Below are 19257 nucleotides of genomic sequence, written 5' to 3'. Positions count from 1 at the left end.
GAGCTCTGTGCTGATTGGCTGAACTGTACTGTGCCTTATTCAAAAAGCAGCCCAGGCTAAAAGACTCCTAATAACTTCAGCTTGAGTGAGCACTCACTGTAAATGCTTTTTTTGCAGCTTAGATTCCACATGTGGACTGTATGGACAGTGTTTACATACTACGTCAAACTTTTTTATTGCAAAAAAATGTTTTTCCATGTTATGAGCCCTTTAAGGACATGAATCCACTCAAGCAACACTTAAAAATACATATTTGACCCCCATAATCCACAGTTTGGAGAAAAAGGTAAGCATAAAGATTATAATTAGTATAATTACATGTGCCTCCACCCATACTGTGTACATCTTACAGTGTCTATATGGCTTAGCCCTCGGCCTTTCAGGGTCCCTAAGACAACATATAGCCAAATATGAAAGTATTATTAAGTGAAAGGAGGGAATTTATCTGGCAGATTTGGGTTTTAATGACTGCGACCATAAAGACAGAGTGTGTTGGCATGCTTGCTATTAATGAACAGTAGGAGAACATGAGGGTGACTTCAATCAGAAACAGAAGAGAGTCCAATATAGTATTTATTCCACAGCTTTCAGTGTGATATTGTCCAGACACATTAAGCAGAATACACATTATTTTTAACAGATATTAACTTCTACATCATGATCAGCCAGCAAAGAGTGTGTTAATTATACATAACCTGTGTCAGTTTAGAAGTTATTTACCTACAACAAAGAAAAGCTGTATAATGTCAATTCTAAGGTAGTGTAATAAGTAACACTGGTTGACATACAGTTGCATTCATTCGTTTATTTCAAGACAGCATCAATACATTAGAGAGAAGTCGTGCGTTCTGTACAATTCTTTATGTGTTTTGGTTCATTGTTTTTATGAAATATGAGGTTATTTTCCCAAACGTAAACCTGAATGATTTAATTTATTTAAATGTAAATATACTTTCAGGAACGTTTTCCAATTTAAGTGCCCACATTCTCATTACCAAGAAAAACTTTGCTCTTTATAATGTGTATACTGTTGTCTGACTAAGTATTTTAAGGAAGCTAATTATTAAAACTAATCGTTAAATCTAAGTATCAAAATATAGAATTTGGCAATTTTATCTAATAAAAAAGGCAAAAAATAAATGATAAACATTGGTAATGAGTTGTAACAGATATGTTGGTTATGAAATTGGGATAAAATATTGCCCAAAAAAGTAATAAATTAACTTTGCTGTACCATATAGATCTCAGAGGGCACAGATACAAGGAGGTGGATTTAATGAAGTGGCTGGTTGGTGTATATATATGTGTGTGTATAGTAAAAGTACAGCCTTTGGTGTCGTTTGTTCCTTGAGTGCAGTGGCTGTATTAACGATGCTTTGTGAAAGTGTGCTTTAGTGATGTTCACACCACTCTTCCCTGAAGCAGCGGGCGGCTTTCGCCAGTCGACTGTCGGCTCAGTAGATTCCACAGCAGCAACGGCACAGATGTCCATCCAGAGCTTCCCAAACTGCTGCCTGAGTCCTCGTTCAGGGGGTGATACTGCTTAAACCGCCTGGTGAAAGTACACATCAAGGGTTAGAAATATGGAGATTCTGTGACAGATCCTGTTAGAGGAATGTTCCAGTGTTTTTTGAGCTGATGTCTGTTTGTAGAATCTGTATCGTTCTATCAATGAACATCACTTTGTCAAGTTTCCTGAAACCCTGTAACCCTGAAAACCTGTTGGATCAAAACTTATAATAGTAGTCAGTGGGCAGATGCTGAATAAAATAAATGAACATTTTTTATATGTTATAATATAATGCAGATTAAAAACAAAAAAGCCAGATGGTTTCCGAGTGGCACAACAATTTACGGGGAAGATTTACTAACTTTTTAAACTCATGCAAACTCTGTTTTGTTGTTGTATACCAAACCGGCCACTTCATTAAGTACATTTCGGTGTTTCTACACTCTTTGTCCATTTTATCAGTTCCACTAACCATACAGGAGAACTTTGTAGTTCTACAGTTACAGACTGTAGTCCGTCTGTTTCTCTGCATACTTTGCTAGCCCCATTCACAACACTAAAACAGAGTTTGCATAAGTGCTTTATAAGCCTTTGATAGCTGACACAACAGAATTAGCCATTATCATTCTCTTCCAAGCATGTGGAGCTTCAAATGGCACTGAGTTAGTAGTAGACTTAAAAGATAGTGGAGTTTGAAGTGTCTCTGAGGTAGCACATGGTCACCTTCATCATGTGATAGCAGGAAATCTAACTAGCAATGACTAAATTGGGGAGAAATATTGGGTAAAAAAGGAGACAGACTGAGAGAAAGTTTTACTAAAGTGCTATTTATGATGTTTTATTCAACTTTAGTTTTCTAGTATCCACACATGATCAGAGAGGAGACTAACTCCACCCACACCTCTGCACTGATAAGTAATCACAGATTCTTCAGCCTGGAAAACCAGTCCCATATCTCAAAGAAGCACTTATACAGATTTACAGCTTCATTTATAAAACCCTTTGACCTTTGCACAAATATTTACTGACAGAATTTTTAACAGCACCTGCTTATTGGCTTCTATAATGATTGTATGTCACGTCAACAAGTTTTTAGTTATTTTCCAAGTACAGGAAAACATATTTATTTGTGGTAACTGACCATTTGCTACAAATCCAACATATAGAAATTAGGATGAAAAATGCTGGATTATTCTTTTAAAGCAGCCACAACAGGCACAGAATCTGCACAGCATGTGTTTAAACTATTGATGATGAAGGTAGTTCATTTTACATTTCATATTAATACATGACTAATAATATCATCACATTTATACAGCCCAAAGTCACTTACAGATTACAAATATTAAAGCTGATGAACTAACCTGTATGTCAAAGCAATACCACCTACAGCACAGACAAGCACAAGTACGCCAAGTACTGCAGTAGCAGTGCCTCCTGCAGTGGAAGGTGTACCTACATAGAATAGAATAGAACAGAATAGAATATATGCATGTTTATAAAATTTGGCTAAAACTGGAACAATGGCTAAGTACAAATCAATCAATCAATCAATTAATTAGTTAATTAAAATAATGAACCCCTTAAATACCACAGTTTATTCTAGCTATATAGCAATAAGGAATGGAAAGAGTTCAAATGAAGTAATATATAATAAAATACATTGTTGGTGATAAAATTAAACAAGTAAATGAAGTCCAAGTCTGTGGAACATACCAGCTAAAAATACTGCTAGTTATTTTATCCATTCCAGCAAGCCTATTCACAGCCTCAGATATTTTCACATTAGAGTGGCCCTTACCTACGGTCACGCTGACCCGTGCACTGGTCACAGCAAAACTGACATCATTGGTGAGGGACACATTAATGCAGAAAGTTCCAGAGTCGTTGAAGAACTGGCGAAGGACCATCTGACACTCAGTGGTTGGAGTGACGGAGTTGCACACAGTCTGTACAGGGCTGGCACAGTCTGCGTCAGACACCACAGTGCACACCTCGTTCGGCAGACTGAAGAGAGAAAGCAGAATTTATTCCTTTACCCAAAACAGACCCCAAAGAAAACCGAATGAATTTGTTTACATCTTGATCACTGATTTATGAAGAAATTTTGAAAAATCGGTGGAATTCCCTTTTTAATGCAGGGCAGGTGAGTATATTACTGACCTTCCTTGGCAGGTGATGGTGAGGTCCACAGCATTCTGCTCTACTTCTGTGGCCAGAACCGCCACATTGTTTACGTCCACAATCTCCACACTCTCAATTCCCTCTGAGGAAGAAACCACAGGAAATATACATTGAAATATACATTAATACATCTCATCAAATAAATGTAATAATATAAAGTATGTAAGATTACGTTTTTTTAATCATTGTCATTTAGATCAAAGTAAATGTACTTTAGTGATCCCAAAGGGAAAATGTGGATACAATAGGAGCTTGAAGAATGCAGACCATTGTGAGTAGTTTATCAGGTTTTATCATTTTACCACCTAAAAGAGTACACAGTTCTTATGTTACATTAAATTTCGGGGTCATTTCTGAAGGTTTCTACAAAAACGGCTTGTATTCAGCCTTAATACTGCCTTGGTGGGTGTTATAGAGCTTTGTGCTGTGCACTGCTGCAAGTCACCTGGTAAAGCCTAAAATAATAATTTGAACGCCATAGGTGAAGGTTTTTATTTTGTAGGGGGGGTTTTCAAACCACAAAATGTTTGTTGGGTGTAATTACATATTTCAACCAGAGAGGTCTCCAAATCCCCAAAACGTACTTATTGTAGTTTGAAGAAAGTTTTTATGTTAACATGCATTTAACAGACTATCTTAGGCTGGCAGTATTATTTAAATGACAAAAGAACTAAACAAAAACGAACTCCCCACCCGAATACCCTGTCATTTCACTGCTACACTCTTAAAAAAGATGGTTCTTCAGGGGCTGTTTAGTTAAGAAAAAGGTTCTATATAAAACCTTTTTGAAAAGGGTTCCGTATAGCACTAAAAAGGTTCTTCTATTGTTACGATGTCAAACTTGACACAAAAGAAGAACCCTCTGTGGTGCTATGTAAAACCATTTTCAAAAAGGTTCTATATAGAACCATTCACAGCACATTCTCCATCAATGTGAAGAATGCTTTTATGATGCAGTGCACACCGCAAAAACACAAGGTGTTTTGGCCAAAAAGACATCGTTTTGCTTCAAAACGTCATTTCCGTTTGAAGTACACTGCCAGCTTATCTAGAACTTACAACGATGTTCCAGTGGTAGGTAAAGCATGAGGAGTCTTGCCCAAGGACTCTTATTAGTGTAGCATGGTGTGCTTGCTCAACCTCCTGAAAAGCTACTATTAAGAAGATATGAGTTTTTGTTCTGACAACAACGATATATATACTTTGACAGAGATGGCACTCACGAACTACATCCAAAGTGGTGGAGAAAGAGCCGTAGCGGTAAATCATGCAGTTTCCCTCTGCTGGCATTTCTGGAGCCTGCCGTTTTAGCGATGACCAGAGCGACCTGTGGTGCTTCTGTGCCTGCCTCCACTTCAGCTACTATCTCGTTCTGTGTGGTTGGAGGTAGAGTGGCTGCAGCTGCAACTAGATAAACAAGACAAAAGTCAGTAGAGAACCAAAAAATAAATAGTAAAAACGTAATTTACATGCCAGATGTATTGAAAGCTTATGATAAACCAGTTAGCATGTTGCCAACTGCATGCCGAATTCAAACCATGTCAAATTGTTCAGTAATGTTAAGAAGCCTTGCTTAGATGGTTTCTGTTACTGACTAACTGTTCTCCTTAATCATGGGCAAAAAGTATGTAGCATCCCTGCTAGAAAAACCATCATAGACTAGCATGGCTGGTCACAAACAAAAACCATATGTTATGCTTTGGATGCTGATATGCTGGTCAACCAGCATGACCATGCTGGGTGGCCAGCTAAACCAGCTCTAGACCAGCACTAGACCTGCAAAAACCAACATAAACCAGATTAGATTGTGCTGTTTTTTTTCAGCAGGGATAGCTAAAAACAGTAGTCGCCATCTTGAAGCTATAACTTTGTCCTCACTTTTGCCCATGTTTGTGGGTAACTCTATGTTGTAAAGCCCATGCGTCAAACACAAGGCCCATGGGCTAAGTCAGGCCTGTGGCACAGTCCTATTCGGCCTGCAAATTATTTTAATCTTCTGTTAATATTAGCCCATTTTTACCATGAGCTGCACTACAGTTCCCAGCATGCACTGCATGGTGTCTAGTTCATGCAAATGGGCATGAGAAAGCGTGTAGTGTTTAATTGAATAAAGATCACTGTAATCACAGATGTTGAAAGTATTTTGTAATTGTAGCAGTACAGTTTTTTGTCATGCTCCAACCTATCAAACCTCTAAAAACCAAAAACAGTGATACATACCGTGTATTGTGAAAATCAAGTGACACTATATTTTTGCCATATGCCCCCCCCCACCCCCCGCCCCAATTAAAGACATGATTCAGTTTGTACAATGCTTTTTTTTGGGTGGAAGCTTTCATGACTGTTAGCATTATTATTATTATTGTAGCTCCAGTGCAAAACGAAAAAAATTCTACAGACTGCTACAGGCACCAACCATGTCTTGGCTGATCAGCCACATTTGAAGCAAAAAGAAAATTTGTGTAATTTCTTTAATAAATCAGCACAAAAGGCTCACCTGCAGCTTCACTTGCAGCAATTTCTGCTTCATCCAGTGCAGCTTCATTTACTGTTTCCACAACTTCACCCTCAACTGGCACCACCGATGGCACCACCTGAACAACTGCAGCATCTGTGGCAACATTGGTAACAACCACATCTGCAGCAGGTGCTACTGTGTCTACCTCAGTATCTTCAGCAGCTGCTGGGACCTCTACAGCTGTATTGTCCACGGCACCTTCTGCTGTGTCCACAACTGGAGCTTCTGGAAGGACTGTGCCCTCCTCTGCTTCCCCAGCAGGAGCAAGTGAGGCAGCAGCATCGATTACCACAAGGCCATCTGCTGCCTGTTCTGCACCTGCGGTGGCAACTGTGGCTGTTTCGCCAGCGGCAGCATCATCAGCAGCCACAGCGGCTGGATCTTCAGCAACCACGGCCACTTCCTGAGCAGCGGTATCTGCTTCTGCTTCTGCTGTGGCCACAGCTAAGTCATTGGCTACCACTGGATCAGCTGAAGCTGCTACTCCTTCTTCTACTGCAGGTGCAACAGGCTCAGGGGAGGCAGCCAAAGCGATATTATCAGCAGGTGGAACCTCAGAGGCAGGAACCGCTAGAGCAATATCAGACTGCTCAGTGGGGGCAAGAACTGGTGGATTTATCGAGGCTACCGCCACTGCTTCTGCAGGGCCAACAGACGGATCAATGACTGGACCTCCTGTGAAAAAAAGCAATGGGAGTAGTTGTAGAGATGCTATTTATGAGCTGAATGTATTTTATCTCTAGCAAATGGATTCTGTGGTACCAATGCTAGCCATCCTTGCTGGCCAGCATAGGCCAGCATATGTGTTTTGGATGCTGGTATGTTGGTCAGCAGTGATGGAGGTTAGTATGCTGATCACCACCAAAACCAGCACATTGCTGCTGTCAGAACAAAACTCTGTATCTCCAAAATAACAACTTTACAGGAGAAGGAAAAAACGTCATTTACTTTTAATATAAATCAGTGGAACCACACATTTTCCTTTGCTCCATTCATCATGAAATTTACACACAAGGTTTTGTTCCGACAGCAGCATATGTTGTGTTTTGGTTGCTAGCATGCAACCAAACCTTCCAAACTGGAATGGAATTCATGCTGGTCTAAAGCCCTGCTCTACCTGGGTTAGTTTTCCCTGGGGAGGTACTGTAATTTGGGTCACACTTTATTTGGATGGTCCCCTACAGATGATTTGCAAATACTTATATTATTAACAAACTTGTTGGCGATTATCAGCAACATTAAGGTTAGGGTTAGGTTTAGGAGTAGGTGTAGGTTTTGCCTTGAGGTTAGGGTTAGGGTTAGGTTTAGGGTTAGGGAATGATTTAATAGAATCTTTCACACACAACTTCAAGTTCAGCTGCATTTAAGAAGTGTTCTGTTGAATGTTGGTTAAAGATAGACTGAGCATCTACAAAGCATCTACAGTGGACCATCCAGATAAAGCGTTATCATAATTTGAACGATTTCAGAAGAGATTTTAATCCAGTACGAATCTGCCATATTAATTTTTTTTCCATTACTTGTCAGCTACATTTGCCTCATAGCTCCAGTGCGAAACTAAAGAAACAAACTTCAGACACTAAACCTGGCTTGGCTGATGCATTTGGGCTCAACGGGAAACTGTACATTTGGTTTAATTCCTTTAAACTCACCTGTGGTGACCACACCAGGAGGTGCTGGAGGAAGGGTGGGGTTTGGGTCACATCCATTTGGGATGGCAGCCATCAAAACCACCTGTGGTCTGAAAGAGCCTGCTGAAAGGTAAGTGTGGCTAACAGACGGTTCCCGAGAGATCAGGGTTCCACTGTTGTCCCCGAAGTCCCAGTTGAAGGTGAGGTCAGAGCCGCTGAGATACTGGCTGGGGTCATGGAGGCTGATGCTAAACAACACGGGTCGATTCTGGATGAAGCTCTGATCGGCCTGGTTAACGTCACCGATCTGGGACAGAGTCACTGCAAAGGGGATTTGATCTGAAGAAGGAAAGAAGAACTGATCAGTTACTGGTGCTTTCAAAGACTCTGAAAGGTTACATTACTGAAATGCCTGATAATCAGACTACATGATATGTCCAAAAGTTTGTAGACACCACAATTTCTTCTGAAATGAAGAGTCCAGTAACAGTCTTTAATCTTCTGGGAAGGCTTTACACTAGATGTGGGAACACTGCTGTAAGGATTTGATTGCATTCAGATACTGGTGTTGGATGATCAGTTCTGGACACTCCAGTTCATCCCAGGGTATTGGATGGAGCTCAATCCTCCAGAGAATGCAGTTCCACTGCTCCACAGCCCAATGCTGAGGGGCTTTCTACCCCTCTAGCCCACGCTTGCCAATGATCATGGTGACCTTACGCTCATGTGCAGCTGCTCCAGAGCTCCATTCTATTGGTCAATGCTTTTCTATGGAGATTATCCATTCTATCGGTCTATGCTTTTCTATGGAGATTATACAAGCTGTGAGCATAAAGTAGGTGAATTCCCTAATTAGTAGGGCTGTCTAGATACTTTTGGACCTATTGTGTAACATCATACATTGTTCATCTTTTCAGCATACGCACCTGTGATAGAAAACTGCGTGGATGCGTATCCAAGAGGAATGAACTTGTCTTTTCCACGGCAGTGGTAGATCACCAACTCCATGTTATAGGAACCCAGGGGCACATTATCTGTGCCAATAGACAGTGAAGAGGAGGGGCCACCAGCTACCTGCCAATAACGACCTACAAGAGCAGAAAAAGAAGAAGTAAAATGTCTAAAATGCAGCAGCGGCTCCATATCTCTATTTATGAATGGCCAATGATGTTTAGCAGCAGTTAAATGCAAGCTGTGCTAATATTGTTCCAGCTACTAAATTGACTTTTACTAAATTGATTTGCTGTTTAAAATGATGCACGCTTTATTTAAAGAACAACAGTTAGTTTCAACATAATTTCATTATAACAGTATAATGCATTATATATATATATATATAATATATATATATATATATATATTATATATAATATAATTACTATGTAATTGTGTAATTATGTTTTAATAACTGTGATGTAGTATAAACTGTAAATATGTAACCTGTGAAGCTTCTCTTACCCCAAGTTTTCCACACGTAGATGTACCGTGGCTTTCTGGTGGACGTTGTAATGAAGGGCGTTCCATCAGGAAACACACCGGTCCATTCCTGAGGAGTGTCAAGTTCTGGGTACACCGGCTGACCTTCAACATACTGCGTCCCTAAAAGCAAACATAAATTTATATACATTTATATATATATGTATGTTTGCATATGTACATACATGCCTTTGGTTTAAATAGATCATAAGATAATTCTTGTAAATGTATAAGGTATGTATATAAGTGTGTGTGTGTGTGTGTGTGTGTGTGTGTATATGTAAATATGCATTAATAGAGATAGAAATATATACATAATCATCATTTATAGGGTACTTTCTATTTCCCTAACCCCTAAATTTACACTTTTTTTCTAAAGATCTTTTTGATTTCGTTCAAAGTGAGATAAAAAATTGATTGACGTGATAATTTTTGAATTATCATAAATTCAATTAATGCCGTTCCACGTTTTCATGCCTCTACCGAAATACAGTCTTTTAGTCTGTAAGCAGAGCCTTACTTTAGTCACGCCCCTGCATTTAAGAGCAGGAAGTGAGACTGCATCCCTGTCTCTAATGGCCACATGGTGAGCAGTTAGATCCCACTGTTTTAAAGTTAATGTGTCCCAAAGTCTGAAAATCAGTGTGGAACATTAGGAACTGTCACTACTGAAACATATGTTTTCTTTAATTAAGTACAATTTTTTGGTTGCTGTTCAAAGCTGTGCTTGTTGGTCATGTACTGCCTGCATTTTTGAGTTCTGCTCAAAATGAGCTAAAACTGTCACTACCGAAACAGTCACTACTGAGACATTTGGTAAAGTTTGGGAAGTGTTATGATTGTTTTGGTAGTGACAAAATAGAATGTTCGATCATTTGTTTCAATAAAATAAACATGATTAAGGTTTAGGGTCACTCAAAGCAAAATGATTTTAGTCTCATTATTACTTTGTTAATTGTATGATTTATAATGTTATTGTTCTCCCTACATTTACATATCAGATACGCAAGGGTGTATGTAAGGGTGTATTTGTGTTCTCGGTACTGACCGTTAACAGTGCAGTTCCTTGTCCACACCACCTGCCCATCAGGCAGCACAGTCTGGTTCTGGGGAGGACGAACATCAATGTTGAAGGTGGCCTTGGAGCCCGTCAGGGTGGGGCCATCGTTCCTGATGGCAAATGTCACTTCTCCACCTGAAACAACAGAAATATTGTGAATTTTGGAATATGGTTCAATTTTTGGAATATGGTTCAATTTTTGGAATATGGAATTTTGCAATATGGTTCCATTTTTTGAATATGGAATTTTGGAATGTAGTTCAATTTTTTTAGAATATGGAATTTTGGAATATGATTACATTTTTGGAATATGGAATTTTTGAATATGGTCAAATTTTTGGAATATGGAATTTTGGAATATGGTTCAATTTTTTGGATATGGAATTTGGGAACATGGTTAAATTTTTGGAATATGGTTCAAAGGTTTATAACCATTTGGCACTAATAAATAATTCAGTGTTGATTAAAATATTAAAGTGATACAAAAAAACATTTTTGGTTGACCCTATTTTGGATGCCTTTCAACATTCCCAATGTTTTTTTGGGAGGCGCAAAAATAATAGTAAGCAAAATATTTTCTATAATGTCTCATTTTTTGTCAGTTTTCTTGGCAGATTTGGTCACCACTTTTCAAATACAAAGCATTTTGGTTATTAATTTTATTATAACTTAATTCTGGATTTTCATTTTAATATATTATAACTGTGCCGTCAATCTTGGCAGTAAGTGTGTTTACTGTGTGTTCAGCAGGTAGAGTGGTATGAGAGCTCATACCTGTCCAGCAGTCTCTATATCTGGGGTCACCATCTCTCCACACCGGGTACATGCGGGAATTCCATGAGCGATATCGAGTAAAACGTGTTCTGGAACCTGAAAGAGCAGCGATAAGTCAGAAACTGCTGCACTGACATTACTAGGAGACTCATTATCACCCTCAGCACTCTGATGGGCTCCATCCACCACTGTTTACGTTCCTGGTGTAGTCCTGCCCTCGCCGCACAGTGTTAGACAAAGGAAACAGGAGGCCGTACTAATGTCTTAATTAAGCTCTAAAGTCATTTGACCAGCAAGTTTACATTACATAACACATTATAAAACACAGATCATGATGTAAATAAAGGCTGTAACTGATGTGCAATTTGTAAAGCATGCTAAAAAAAAAAAAATTCCACAAAAATTAAAGACCTAAAATTCCTATTAATCATTTAAATTTGTTTTTAAGAAACATTTAAAATATATTTTTTAATCTAGTTTTTCTTTAAAGTTATAATGCACTGCAACTTTATTTATTTTCTGTGCTGTTTTACTTTATTTTATTTTAATATAATTATTTTTGTCCTTTTTGTTTAAAACACCCAAAGAACCCTTTGCAGGATTAAAGGGTTCTTTGTATTCGGTTCTTCAGATTGTTGGAGAAAGTGTGTTATATGGTTCTATACAGAGCCATTTTGAAAAGGGTTCTATATAGCACCAAAAAGGGTTCTTCTATAATAACAAGTTTGACATCGTAACAATAGCAGAACCCTTTTTAGTGCTATATAGAGCCAATTTAAAAAAGGTTCTGTATAGAAGAGATATGTATATGGAGAGTAAGGCACTCTCCAACAATCTGAAGAATGCTTTTGGATGCAAAGAACCCTTTAATCATGCAAAGGGTTCTTTGAGTGTCCATGGGTCTATATAGAACCATTGTCATTACTAAAGAACGCTTGAAGAACCGCCTATTTTTAATTGTGTATATTTAAAAAAAAAAAGGAAATGTCATATTATCGCAGTAAAAAAACAGATTGTTGGACTTTTTAACAGAACAGACACTTTTTATATTTTAAAAGTGTTTAAATTCCAGTTTTCACAGATCAGTGACGTGTACAAAATGACAGATGTAACCAACATTTTTGTTTGGGCGCTCAGTTTCCATGACAAACTTGCAAAAAATACAACATGGTGCCACTTTGATGGGTGTGATCATACAGACTCTAACATTCACTCAGAAAAAAGCATGAACAACAGCAGTGGCAGTACAGCCTTTCTCCTTTACCAGAGATTACGATGTAGTTATTTTTAATTATTATTTTTTTTATTAAGCACTTTCAGGTCAGTTTCACCTGCCAACCAGTCACCAGATAGTGACAAAAAGAACCGAATTAAATATTGTCACTGTCCAAAGAAAAACTAGTATCTCCAAAATAGTAACTTCACGGGAGAAGCCAAAAATGTTCTTTACATTCAATTTGAGTTAATGGAAAGAGTTTTTATTCTAAGTAATTTTGGAGCATTTCTGTTGGTCCAGTCATCATGAAATTTTCACACAATGTAAAGGACAGCTGCTGAGCTCAAATTATGCATAAAAGTAAAAATCGCAAAAAATATATATATACATGTTTTTCATTGGACAGTGACTGTATGTTTTTGTTGTGCCAATGTTAATGCACAATGTCTTCCCCCAATATGTTAAATTCAGCAAATAAACAGTAATTTCACATTGCAAAGTACCCTTAATTCATGCAAATGGTTCTTTGAGTGTGCATGGTTCTAAATAGAACCATTTTCCTTACTAAAGGACCCTTGAAGAACCATCTTTTTAAGAGTGTACTGTACTATACACAATCGGATTTGAGGTAAATTCAGTGCATCAGTTTTATCAGAACGCTTTAGTGAGTTAGATGTTCTAGAGGAGCTTGTGGTCAGACTGGGAGGAGATGAAGGCGTACTGGGGGGATGCAGTGTTCCAGGCAGTGGGAGTCACACACCCCTCTCAATCCCTCAATCCTTTTCATGTGATTCTCAGCTGAGTGCATACAGTCATAATCCCAACTTTAGGAATGAGGAAAGAGCCTGAGGAGCTCAGATATCAGAGCAGAACATCTGCAGGACATATAGAAACATCTGCATATGCAAGGTTTAGTTTATGAGTGTAGCAGAACACTTGAAACCTTCTACTACTGTTGTCCTACACTCCTAAAAATACTCTTTAAGGGTTCTTTAGTAAAGACAGTCGTTCTAAATAGAACCATGAACACTCAAAAGGCCATTGGCATGCTTAAATGGTTCTCTGTATGGTAAAATGGTTCAGATTGATGGAGAATGTGTTGTATTTGGTTCTGTATATAATCTTTTTTGAAAAGGGTTCTATATAGCAGCAAAAGGGGTTCTGCTATAGTTTATAATGATAGAAGAACCCTTTTTGGTGCTAAGAACCCTTTAAGCATGCCAATGGTTCATTAAATGTTCATGATTCTATATGGAAGTACTGCCTTTACTAAAGAAGAACCTTGAAGAACCATCTTTTTTAAGAGTGTACCTAAACATTCCCTAATGAATCTTGTAATGGATGGTTCTTCATGGTTCTAAAGTTTGTTGGGTAATTTACCACAGCTGGACTTAAGAGAGAGATTTTGAATCTGCACCCTTTCAGTTCTATACCAGGTTTTCCTAGAACCGTACATCCAAGCTAAGAACCATTTAATGACCTTAATTTTTAAATGCTGCATTCATTCTTATGTAAGAACTAATTCTAGATCCAGAGGTTAGACTTAAGTTAGCCTACACTCCTAAAAAAGTGAGGGTTCTTTAGAGCTCTTTGAGTGATGGACGACTTTTGGTTCCCTAACTTTCCCTGTTAGTCTGAAGAACCTATTAAAAGTTTAAAAACCTTCACATACTGTGAAGGTTCTACACCACTTCCTAGAACCTCTACACAATGCATAGGTTCATAAAACTTTATTAAGGTTCTCTCCACTCACACATCTCTCATCACACATCCATTAAAAGGTTCTTTAGGGAACCAAAAGTGGTTCTTCTCTAGCAAAATGCAAAGAAAGCTTTTTAGCCCCTCTAAGAATGGAAGTGGGAACAAATTGAGGGAAACAAGACTGTGACATCAGATAAATGTAAACAAATAAATAAACATATTTTGAAAGGAGTTCTCTTCAATAACTGGTAAAAACTGCTACCGAAAAGTGTTTAAAACATAAACACAGATTTTTAACATTGAAATTTTATGTAAAATAAAAAAAATCACAGATCTCAAGTGGAAACTTTACAGTAGAAGGACAATAGAAGAAAAAAAATCTTCTTTGATTGGGAGTTAATGGAAAACAAAATCTGTTTGGAGCATTTCTATTGGTCCATTCTTTCAACTCAATTGTGTTAAAAACGGAAAATGACAAAAATGAAGATAGAGGTTTTTGTTTTGACAGTGATGATAAACAGCTGTACAACTCCATTCTGACCCTGACATTATTTTTCAGTGAGATAACACTGGATTATTTGAGGTTCCTCTTGGAGCATTTGAGCTCTGAATCTAATGGTAGCTATGCTATGCAAATCTACACATCATTATTGGCTGATGCCCTGTGAGGCTGTAATAAACATGAGCTAATTCCATATATTTTTCCACTGAATAGTCCATTGTCTGGTCACTCGTATAAAAAAGTTTGAACACTCCTGGTGAACTTGCATGCTCTGTTGATTTTCTAGGAAAAAATAAGCCATATGGCTTTTTTTCTGAATATTTTAGTACACAATTCTACTTTATCAAACTGGAAAAAATGAAACACAAAATATAAATGGTGCCATAACTTTTGCACAGGGCACATTTTGTGTTTTCTCCCCAATACGTTAAATTCAGCAAATTAACACTAATTGTGCATTAAAATGTGCAGATGTGTGTCTCTGTAGAAGATGTGTTCACTTATTTACACTCGGAGAATCAACAAAACATTAAATCGACTAGGGGCGCCTATACTTTTGCACACCACTGTAGTGTCTCGTTTTATACTGTGTCAAAAATCACATCAGCTAAACATTTGAAGCAATAAATGCATACTCACTGGCTGTTGCAGCAGAAGAGAGGACCAGAGCCAGAACTGTGAGAATCGTCCTCATTCTTGTAAAGTTTAACCCCCACCCAACAAGACTGCAATCCCCCCGTCCACAATCCCTGAAACGCAGACCGACTCGAGACCCCTGAGGTGTGCCAAACTGTCTTTAAATGAGGCTCAACCTCTTTAATCACCCAAAGAGCGCTCGCAGCTCTGACATCATGCCCGGCTCCTCCCCCTCCCCGAGGCTCTGTTCGAGCAGGATTCAGTTAATCACTGAGAATTTTATATTATTCCAAAGCCTCTAATAATTATTAGCGGCAGGTATTAAATTAAGATCGGAGCGGATCAGGTTTGACTCCTGAGTCAAATGTGAAGAAAAGCAGGCTTTGAAATGAGCGGGCTGAGTTGCACTGATGCTGTCTGGCTGCTTGCGTTTGCCTACGCTCAGTGCACCCCAGCCTTTCTACAGTACCTTTCCTGTAAAATTAGGTGACCAAGTGAGAAGACACTTTTAAATGACCGGAAACGTTTTTGAAAGTTTTTGTAAGTGTTGTTAAAGTCTCAAAACATAATTCATACAATTCATCTATGAAAACTAAGCTGCAAAAACATCCTGTTTTGAGTTCATTGTTTCTGTGATGTCACAAGAATGATGCCTATAGTACACTCTTTAAAAAGATGTTTTTTCCCTTTTGTTTATCAAGCCTACCTCGATAAACATAAGGATTTGCATGCATTACTTTGTACTAGGGGCTGCACAACTCAACAGGTATGTAATGAAAGTCGAGTCGACGTTGATTCATTACTGATGACGTCATAAATCCACAGGAGATGGGAACGCTGCAACAAGCATAGTTTAAAAATTCAACTTTAAAAATCTGTGACAAAGTCAAACCCCATAGGAGTAGAACATGACGAGCCCTTTCTGCCTCCTGAAAGATCTAAGCCCTTTTGATGCTTTTTGATGATCAGAACAGAGCTCATTTATCATATATCAGTCTTAAAGGCACAGAAAGAAAAACAGCCTGTTTAATGCTAAGAGATAGGTTGGAAAATGGTCATTAAAAAATTAATTTTGAACCACACAAATGTTATAAATGGACCAAACAACATACAATATGGGCTCCTAACATGGGATTTTACCAGGATGTATGTGTAAAAAACTGAATGTGAAAAGTGGTATATATACCACTGGTATATATATATATATATATATATATACATAAATATATATATATATATATACATAAAGCAATGTAGTACTCAGATCTTAGACATTTATGAGTTTATGAGGATTATGTTATGTTTTGGTCTATATAAACCCAAAAATCATCATTTATAGGATACTTTCTACTGGGAGGTGTCTGTCCCAAAACCCCTAAACTTATACTTGTAAATACTTACTTTTGTATCTTTTCAATTTTAAAAGATATTTTTTATTTGTTTTAAAGTGAAGTTGAAATATTTAATTTTATCATAAGTTTAAATAAAAAAACATTAAGAATTTTTTGTTCGCAGGTGGAGCCTTATTTTAGCCATGCCCCTGCATTTTACAGCAGGAAGTGAGACTGCATCCCTGTCCCTCATGGCCACATGGCGAGAAGTTAGATCCCATTGTTTTGAGGTAAATCTGTCCCAAAGTCTGAAAATTAGAAGAATGGTCACTACCAAGATATATTTTCTGCAATTAAGGACATTTTTTAATGTTTTCATGTAAAATATTATGAAAAAGTCCAAATTCAGTTGAAAGTCGCAAACGTTTTCAACAGACCTTCAACCGGTTCAGCAGAGTGATCCATGCAGCTCTTCCAGTCGAATCGAGTCGTGGAGCACCTTGATATTTCACGATGCACTGAATCATTTCCTAAAGAATCATAACTGAATCGAATCACTGAGGTCACAGGTTTGCTCCCTCACTCCACAGACACGCAGGGAACCTGTGATAAAAGCTCATTAGGACTGTGAGTACAGTAAGCCGCAGCTTTGAAAAGAAAGGGGCCATTATAGAGGGCCTGGAATGCGGGAGCCGTGTCTCCAGGTCATGCTGGTGTAAGAAGACGCTGTGAAAAGCCTCGGAGCTCACTGGATGGGGGTCACAAGATGAGAGTCTGTGGAGGCCCATCAATGATGTTCTTTCACCACGTTACATTTCACTCTTTGCCTGAGTCTCTCTCATACGTCAGCTCTCTCTCTCCTCTCTGTCCTTCCTCAGGTCACGTCTTATGTTATGACTCTCCTACGCTCGTCAAAATGAATGTGCTAAAAAAGGGTTCTTCTGGTTCCCAACAGAACCTTTCAACGAATCGCTCTTTAAAGGGGAACTCCACTGATTTGTCAAAACATCTGCATAATTAAACGGTTAACATGTAAACAGAATCATTCAGAGCAGTTTGGTGTGAAATGCTCTGTTCTAGAGAAACTTACTGAGTCAGAATTGTTCACAGTGGTAGTGATAGGAACCAGACTTCCACCTCTAAAAGCTCCCTCACAGAAAGTTAGTACATGAAATGGTTATGAATACACTGCCTGATGGCTGAGACGTTGTTTTATGGCAGTTTTGAGAAGGTTTTGGCTTAAAACAGATTTTAAAATCCATGCATGGTGGATTGTCTTGATTTTCAAAGAAGCTCCACCTGATGTAAAGGTTCTCCACCAGGGGTGCTCAAATAAAACTTGCAAAGGTCCCGTTACATTCAATTTCTTGCTTAAAAAAGTCCAGATAAATAATCTAACAGATGAAATATAGACATAGTTAACATACCCACTTAAAATGATGGTTCTTTAAGGGTTCTTTAGTAAAGAAAATGGTTCTATATAGAGCCACAAACACTCAAAGAACACTTTGCTTAACTGAAAGGTTCTTTGTATCATGAAAGCGTTCTTTAGATTGATGGTGAATGTATTGTATATGGTTGTATATGGAACCTTTTTGAAAAGAGTTCTATATAGCACCAAAAAGGGTTCTTCTATCATAGCAAGCTGGACATACACAAGACATCTTCCGTTAGTCTGAAGAACCCCTTTAAGAACTGTTTTATTATGCAAAGGGTTCTTTGAGTGTTCATGGTTCTATATAGAACCATTTTCTTTACTAAGGAACCCTTGAAGAACCATTATTCTTAGGTGTGTAGGCAAAAATGGTTGCCTTTAAATCTTTAACAAAATGATAAATAGATAGATAGATAGATAGATAGATAGATAGATAGGTAGATAGATAGATAAATAAATAAATAAATAAATAATCAGAAAATGTTTTTAAAAGAAAAAAATCTTCAAATATATATACTTAATAAATTAAGTATATAAAAAATAAAATTTGATTAAAGTAAAAAAAAGAATTAATAAAGCATAATTACATGTTTTGTTGATTTTCTATGTGAAAATAATTTAACACATCCTCTACAGAGAACACTCTTCTTTACATCTTAATGCACAGTTAGTGTTTATTTGCTCAATTTTACCTATTGGGGAAAAAAAGTAAAACATGGCCTGTGCAAAACTTATGGCACCTTTTATTCATTTTTTTTCCACTATGTTAAACTCAACAAATAATGCATACCTATGATACTAATAAAAACACTATTACATCATTACCAAAATAGACACACAGTATAATCATACGAAATCAGTGATTAATAAATCACACACACACACACAAACACACACACACACACACACACACAAACACACACACACACACACACACACACACACTTAAAAACACACAGAGCCATTAGCAATGCATGTGACCGTTCATGTGCTGATCAGGACAGCGTTTCTTGCCCTCTCTGTTCACCCTGTGAAGCACCTGACCAACCGACCAGCCATGCAGCTCTGCACCCACTAACCGAACAGCACCACAGCTCCAAATACCATCGCATTCACACAGCACACACACTCATTCATTCACACACTCACTCACAGGACCATCATTACAACATATCACCCAAATCAAATGTCTACTGAATCTTAACATGATCTGCAGGCGTCTTAATAAAGGGCTAAAAAGCCTCTTATCTGTATTTTATGTAACAATTAAATCCATATAAGTA

General features: G+C 37.9%; 1 protein-coding gene across 1 annotated transcript; it reads right to left on the bottom strand.

The window, feature by feature from the left end:
- Positions 1 to 790: 790 nt before the first annotated feature.
- Positions 791 to 15372, bottom strand: pmela (premelanosome protein a). Its single transcript, XM_036559953.1, is given in 13 exon segments — positions 791 to 1552; positions 2875 to 2965; positions 3312 to 3517; positions 3674 to 3776; positions 4918 to 5002; positions 5004 to 5101; positions 6192 to 6887; positions 7865 to 8182; positions 8770 to 8931; positions 9302 to 9442; positions 10368 to 10514; positions 11154 to 11249; positions 15212 to 15372. Coding segments are annotated over 13 exon segments (2349 nt in total). The 5' UTR covers positions 15267 to 15372; the 3' UTR covers positions 791 to 1401.
- Positions 15373 to 19257: the final 3885 nt, after the last annotated feature.

The sequence above is a fragment of the Colossoma macropomum genome, unplaced genomic scaffold (genome assembly GCF_904425465.1).
Source record: "Colossoma macropomum unplaced genomic scaffold, Colossoma_macropomum, whole genome shotgun sequence".
In the NCBI taxonomy this organism is placed as follows: domain Eukaryota; kingdom Metazoa; phylum Chordata; class Actinopteri; order Characiformes; family Serrasalmidae; genus Colossoma; species Colossoma macropomum.
The sequence above is the reverse complement of the archived record's forward strand: the minus strand, read 5'-3'. Positions and strand labels throughout refer to the sequence as shown.